The following is a 7,500-nucleotide window of genomic DNA, read 5'->3' as shown; positions in this document are numbered from 1 at the left end:
TCTCCCTACCTTCTTTCCTTTCCTCCTTTCCTCCCTCCCTACCTTCCTTCCCTCCTTCCGTCCTCCCTCCTTTCCTTCCTTCTTCCTCCCTTCTTTCCTTGACATGAGGACAACAGGAGGGTTAAGCGTTATTAGGGTCATTATCACACACACACACACACACACACACACACACACACACTCACACACTCACACACACACACACACACACACACACACACACACACACACACACAATGCTGTTGAGGTCGGAGTCGAAGCTCCTGATGTGGTGTATTAATTTAAATGATAATCAGCCTTCATTTCTTTACACAGACACATTAATTAAAAGAATAAATCTTACAGACCAACAAAAATATAACAGGTGGATTTTTTTCTCCCTGTCATAAACTAGCGTCAGGTCCGTCTCCCTTAGCAACCGTCACAGCAGACAGCAGCTTTTTGTCCATGTGAAGCCACCATAGCTCAACTCTGCTCCACATATTATATCACACCTGATAATGTTATCCTTTAACCCTCCTGTTGTCCTCGAGTCAAGTAAGGAAGGGAGGAAGGAAGGAAGGAAGGTATGAGGGAGGGAGGGAGTAAGGAAGGAAGAAGGAAAGAAATGAGGAAGGAAGGAAGGAAGGAGAGAAGGAAAGATGGAAGGAAGGAAAGGAGGGAGGGAGGGAGGAAAGAAAAGAGGGAGGAAGGAAGGGAAGAAAGAAGGTAAGAGTGAGGGAGTAAGGAAGGAAGGATGGAGGGAGGGAGAAAGGAAAAGAGGAAGGAAGGAAAGAAGGACAGAGGAAAGAAGGAAGGGGGAAGGTAGGGGGGAGGAAAGAAGGAAGGAGAGATGGACGGAAAGAAGGGGGGAAGGAGGGAGGAATGAAGGAAGGGAGGAAGAAAAGGGGAGGGAGGGAGGAAAGAGAGAGGAAGGAAAGAAAGAGAGAAGGAGGGAGGGAGGAAGGACAGACGGAAGGAAGGAAGGAAGGAATGAAGGGAGGAAAGAAGGAACAGTCAAAACAGACGGGGTCAATTTGACCCGGGAGGACGACAGGAAGGTTAATTTAAAAAAATAATAACTAGCTACTTTATAAGTTAAACTCTCAGATATTTCATCAGGTTTAAGTTGTTGTAATACCTTCTTATGACAGCAGGTGTCACTGTGATTCAGTTCAGTTAGAAACATCCAACTCAAGCTCACGTTAGTCACATCAGAGACAATAAAATGTTGCTTGAGTTCTTCACACTGATAAACTGTCTGTTCCTTTCTGCTCCACAGGTCATGAATATGGTGTAAAACTACTCAGAGCTGTTCCAGATGTTAGAGAAGCTTTAGACTAGGCTGAATATCGAGCAGCTGTTCCAGATGTTAGAGAAGCTTTAGACTAGGCTGAATATCGAGCAGCTGTTCCAGATGTTAGAGAAGCTTTAGACTAGGCTGAATATCGAGGAGCTGTTCCAGATGTTAGAGAAGCTTTAGACTAGGCTGAATATCGAGCAGCTGTTCCAGATGTTGACGTACTAGTTCGGTGATTAGCGTCAGGCCCGTCTCCCTTAGTAACCGTCACAGCACACAGCAGCTTTTTGTCCATGTGAAGCCACCATAGCTCAACTCTGCTCCACATATTATATCACACCTGACATTATCCATTAAGGTGGAGGTGCTTTACAGAAGCTTAGAGCTCCTCCTAGTGGCTGAAAGTAGATGTTAACCTTCGTGTCGTCCTCCCGGGTCAAATTGACCCCGTCTGTTTGGACTGTTGCTCCCTTCTTTCCTTCCTTCCTTCATTCCTCCCTCCCTCCTTCCTTCCTTCCTCCTTTCCTCCCTCCATTCCTTCCTTCCTTCTCTCTTTCTTTCCTTCCTCTCTCTTTCCTCCCTTCCTTCTTTCCTTCCTCCATCCACCTTTCTTCCTTCCTTCTGTCCTTCCTTCCTCCCTCCCTCATTCTTTCCTTCCTTCTTTCCTCTGTCCTTCTTTCCTTTCTTCCTCTTTTCCTTTCTCCATCCCTCCCTCCTTCCTTCTTTACTCACTCCCTCCTACCTTCCTTCCTCCCTTCTTTCTTTCCTTTCCTCCCTTCCTTCCTCCTTTCCTTCCCTTTTCCTCCCTTCATTCCTTCCTTCCTCCCTCCCTCCTTTCCTTCCTCTTTCCTCCCTTCCTTCCTTGACTCGAGGACAACAGGAGGGTTAAAGTAGGACAGACATGCTGCTGGAATATTAAACACTTTTCTCTTTCTCTCTCTTTTTCTCTCTTTCTCTTCATCCTGCTTCTCTGGAGAAAAACCAACAAACACTTCTGAGCTTATTTAGCAGCTTCCTCTGAATCTATCTCGTTTATTAACAGCTGAACTGCTCACATAACAACATTATAGTATATATATAGTATGTCTGTATTTAGTGCACAAATAGCTTATTTTTAAAACTGTGACTTTGAGTTTGTTGGAAACACTAAAACAACATTTACCATAAACACCAGTAAATATATATATGATCTATTTTGGAGGATGAACCAGAAGTTATTCACCATCTTCTTCTTCAGTTTGTCTAATTTAACCTTCGTGTCGTCCTCCCGGGTCAAATTAACCCCGTCTGTTTTGACTGTTCCTTCTTTCCTTCCTTCCTTCCTTCCGTCTGTCCTTCCTCCCTTCCTCCTTTTTTCCTTCCTCCATTCCTCCCTTCCTTCTTTCCTCCCTCCTTCTCTCTTTCTTTCCTTCCCCTTACCTTCCCCCTTTCCTTCTTTCCTCTGTCCTTCCTTCCTCCCTCCCTCCTTCCTTCTTTTCTCCCTCCCTCCTACCTTCCTTCTTTCCTTTCCTCCCTTCCTTCCCCCCTTCCTTCTTTCCTCTGTCCTTCTTTCCTTCCTTCCATCTGTCCTTCCTCCCTCCCTCCTTCTCTCTTTCTTTCCTTCTTCTCTATTTCCTCCCTTCCTTCTTTCCTTCCTGCATCCCCTTTTATTCCTTCCTTCTGTCCTTCTTCCCTCCCTCCTTTTTTCCTTCCTTCATTCCTCCCTTCCTTCTTTCCTCCCTCCTTCTCTCTTTCTTTCCTTCCCCTTACCTTCCCCCTTTCCTTCTTTCCTCTGTCCTTCCTTCCTCCCTCCCTCCTTCCTTCTTTTCTCCCTCCCTCCTACCTTCCTTCTTTCCTTTCCTCCCTTCCTTCCCCCCTTCCTTCTTTCCTCTGTCCTTCTTTCCTTCCTTCCATCTGTCCTTCTTCCCTCCCTCCTTCTCTCTTTCTTTCCTTCCTCCATCCCCTTTTCTTCCTTCCTTCTGTCCTTCCTTCTTTCCTCCCTCCCTCCTTCTTTCCTTCCATCCTCCCTCCTCCTCTCTTTCTTTCCTCCCCCTACCTTCCCCTCTTCCTTCTTTCCTTCCTTCCTCCCTACCTCCCTTCCTTTTTCTTCCTTCTTCCTCCCTTCTTTCCTTGACTCGAGGACAACAGGAGGGTTAAGCTCTATCAGGGTCATTATCACGCACACACACACACACACACACACACACACACACACACACACACACACACACACACACACACACACACACACTTACGATGCTGTTGAGGTCGGAGTCGAAGCTCCCGATGTGGTGTGTGGTGTTGCTGTTGGTGTGGATGGAGGCGGTGGTGGCGGCTCCTCCTCCCAGCGGCTCCAGACCTTCCTCGTCCCACATGTAGGTTCCTCCGGACCCGCAGCTGTCCGATGGAGACAGATCCAGAGACGAGCCGCCCTGCAGGGACACAGAGAGGACGTCACAGTACTGCAGATACTTTCATTTAGTTATTCATGTGGATTATTTTAAGGTTTTACATTTTAATACAGTCCTAAAAAAAACAGCTGCTGTTCATTTCTGCTTCCTTTATTTAACTAAAATAAAGTTTGAGTCTTTCATCCAGCTTCCTGTCTGATACTGGCAATGTTTTAATGGTGGTGTCAAGAAAGGAAGGATGGAAGGGAGGAAGAAGGAGGGAAAGGAGGGAGGTAGGAAGGAAGGAAGGGAGGAAGAAGGAAATAAAGGAGGAAGCAGGAAAGAAAGGAGGGAGGAAGGAAGGAAGGAAGGAAGGGAGGGAGGAAGGAACGGACGAAGGATGGAAGAAATAAGGAAGGAATGTAGAAGGGAGGGAGGAAAGAAGGAAGGAGGGAAGGAGGGAGAAACGAAAAGAGGAAGGGAGGAAGGGAGGAAGGAAGGAAAGAAGGACAGAGGAAAGAAGGAAGGGAGGAAGGTAGGGGGGATGAAAGAAAGAGAGAAGGAGGGAGGGAGGAAGGAAAGGAAGGAAATAAGGAGGGAGGGAGGGAGGAAGGACAGAGGGAGGGAAGAAAGGGGGATGGAGGAAGGAAAGAACGAAGGGAGGAAAGAGAGAGGAATGAAAGAAAGCGAGAAGGAGGGAGGAAGGACAGACGGAAGGAAGGGAGGAAGAAGGAAGGAAAGGAGGGAGGAAGGAAGGAAGGAGGGAAGGAAGTAAGGAAGAAGGAAGGGAGGAAGAAGGAAAGAAAGGAAGGAGGGAGGAAGGACAGACGGAAGGAAGGAAGGGAGGAAAGAAGGAACAGTCAAAACAGACGGGGTGAATTTGACCCGGGAGGACGACACAAATTCAAATATCATTTTTTTGTCCAACAATCAAAAAACAGAATGATATTCAGTTTATAAAGAAACGAGGCAGCAGTGAAACCTGAGAGACTTCAGGCAGCCAACAGATGATCAATACTGACTGACTATTGATCTGTTTATTGATCAGCGTGGGGTTGATACCTGATCGTGATAGTCCGGCTGACTGGATCTCCTCCGGCGGGACAGACGGGTCAGACGGTTGTCTCCTTGCTCGGCTGAGTAGAAAAAAAACAAAAACAAACACTTTAACGAACATTTAAAGACTTTTTTTTACCCTGATCAATAACTGTATTTATTATAAACCTCACCACTCAGTCTCATACCAGCCCAGTCCATACTGTCGTCTAGGAAACACAGCCCCGTCGCCTTGGTTACGCCGTTAACCACCACCTTGTCGTCATCGAACCGGGCGCACGATTGGTCGAGCCCTGAGTCGTCTTCGTCGTTTTTAGAGGAGAGAAGAAGAATGCCGACGCCCCCGTTTCCTAAAAAACGCAAAAAACACGATGTTAGTTTTATTTTTTATAATAAACACGATGCTAGTTTTATTTCTTACTTATAATAAACACGATGTTAGTTTTATTTCTTACTTATAATAAACACAATGTTAGTTTTATTTCTTACAATAAACACGATGCTAGTTTTATTTCTTACTTAAAATAAACACGATGTTAGTTTTATTTCTCTTCTATAATAAACACGATGTTAGTTTTATTTCTTATAATAAACACGATGCTAGTTTTATTTCTTACTTAAAATAAACACGATGTTAGTTTTATTTCTTACTTAAAATAAACACGATGTTAGTTTTATTTCTTACTTATAATAAACACGATGCTAGTTTTATTTCTTATAATAAACACGATGTTAGTTTAATTTCTCTTCTATAATAAACACGATGTTAGTTTTATTTCTTATAATAAACACGATGCTAGTTTTATTTCTCACTTAAAATAAACACGATGTTAGTTTTATTTCTAACTTAAAATAAACACGATGTTAGTTTTATTTCTTACTTAAAATAAACACGATGTTAGTTTTATTTCTTATAATAAACACGATGCTAGTTTTATTTCTCACTTAAAATAAACACGATGTTAGTTTTATTTCTAACTTAAAATAAACACGATGTTAGTTTTATTTCTTACTTAAAATAAACACGATGTTAGTTTTATTTCTTACTTAAAATAAACACGATGCTAGTTTTATTTCTTACTTAAAATAAACACGATGTTAGTTTTATTTCTTACTTAAAATAAACACGATGTTAGTTTTATTTCTTACTTAAAATAAACACGATGTTAGTTTTATTTCTTACTTAAAATAAACACGATGCGTAGTTTTATTTCTAACTTATAATAAACACGATGTTAGTTTTATTTCTTATAATAAACACGATGCTAGTTTTATTTCTCAGCTGATATAAAAACATTGAGAAACATGAAACATCGTGTTTACCGAGGTTGTCGAAGTCGTCCATGTACTCCTGGCTGGTGTCGTTTCGGTCCAGCGAGGACGTGGAGGAGAGGGACATGTCCTCCAGCGTCTCCCCCACGATCGACAGCTCTCTGTGGGACACGACGGTCTGAGGAAAGCCCCCCCGCCTCTGGAGCCTCCGGAGTCATTTCTGGAGAGATGGAATCAGCTTTATTTTATCTCTAATACATAATTAATATCCGTACACACTAGGGTTGCGCAATATATTGATATTATACTGATATCGTGATATGAGACCAGATATCGTTTTAGATTTTGGAGATCGTAATATCGCGATATGTCACCAGAGTTGGACCCTTGTCAAAGTCCCAAATTAGCTCAGATCCTTTCACTCATTTTTCCTGCTATCATCTCATCAATTTCAAGAACCAGGAAGGAAAGGAGGGATGAAAGAAGCAGGAAGGAAAGAAGGAAGGGAAGAAGGAAAGGAAGGATGGAGGAAATAATGAAGGAAGGTAGGAGGGAGGGAGGAAGGAAGGAGGGTGGGAGAGAGGGAGGGAGGGAGGGAGGGAGGGAGAAAGGAAAAGAGGAAGGGAGGAAGGAAGGAAGGAAAGAAGGACAGAGGAAAGAAGGAAGGGAAGAAGGAAAGGAAGGATGGAGGAAATAATGAAGGAAGGTAGGAGGGAGGGAGGGAGGAAAGAAGGAAGGAGGGAGGGAGAGAGGGTGGGAGAAAGGAAAAGAGGAAGGGAGGAAGGAAAGAAGGACAGAGGAAAGAAGGAAGGGAGGAAGGTAGGGGGGGTGAAAGAAAGAGAGAAGGAGGGAAGGAGGAAAGAAAAAAGGGAGGAAGGAAAGGAAGGAAGAAAGGAAGGAGGGAAGGAAATAAGGAGGGAGGGAGGAAGGAAGGACAGAGGGGAGGATGAAAGGGGGATGGAGGAAATAAGGAAGGAAGGTAGGAGGGAGGGAGGAAAGAAGGAAGGAGGGAGGGAGGGAGGGAGAAAGGAAAAGAGGAAGGGAGGAAGGAAGGAAAGAAGGACAGAGGAAAGAAGGAAGGGAGGAAGGTGGGGGGGGTGAAAGAAAGAGAGAAGGAGGGAGGGAGGAAAGAAACAAGGGAGGAAGGAAAGGAAGGAAGAAAGGAAGGAGGGAAGGAAATAAGGAGGGAGGGAGGAAGGAAGGACAGAGGAAGGATGAAAGGGGGATGGAGGAAATAAGGAAGGAAGGTAGGAGGGAGGGAGGAAAGAAGGAAGGAGGGAGGGAGGGAGAAAGGAAAAGAGGAAGGGAGGAAGGAAGGAAGAAGGACAGAGGAAAGAAGGAAGGGAGGAAGGTAGGGGGATGAAGGACAGATTAGGAGGGAGGGAGGAAAGAAAGAAGGGAGGAAGGAAAAGAATAGTAAATATAACATGAAATCATCCTGATGATCATGTCTAACCTGGACTGTTGTCCGCGGTCGACATCGTCTCCACTGAATCTCTGCGGCTCTGCTTCACCTCCGACTCT

The 7,500-nt window shown here is 44.4% G+C and overlaps 1 protein-coding gene across 1 annotated transcript in view; it reads right to left on the bottom strand.

Annotated features, from left to right (window-relative positions):
• LOC134003388 (serine-rich coiled-coil domain-containing protein 2-like) overlaps positions 1-7,500 on the bottom strand; it is a gene marked incomplete at its 3' end in the record, with an annotated part of 37,811 nt that overhangs the window by 6,379 nt on the left and 23,932 nt on the right. The window contains 6 exon segments of the mRNA XM_062442576.1: positions 3,514-3,690; positions 4,711-4,784; positions 4,878-5,054; positions 6,028-6,151; positions 6,153-6,196; positions 7,433-7,500. The exon segment at positions 7,433-7,500 is cut by the window's right edge and continues 180 nt beyond it. Of these exon segments, the coding sequence (XP_062298560.1) occupies positions 3,514-3,690; positions 4,711-4,784; positions 4,878-5,054; positions 6,028-6,151; positions 6,153-6,196; positions 7,433-7,500 (664 nt within the window).

Source organism: Scomber scombrus, chromosome 21 (genome assembly GCF_963691925.1).
Source record: "Scomber scombrus chromosome 21, fScoSco1.1, whole genome shotgun sequence".
Taxonomy (NCBI): Eukaryota; Metazoa; Chordata; class Actinopteri; order Scombriformes; family Scombridae; genus Scomber; species Scomber scombrus.
The sequence above is the reverse complement of the archived record's forward strand: the minus strand, read 5'-3'. Positions and strand labels throughout refer to the sequence as shown.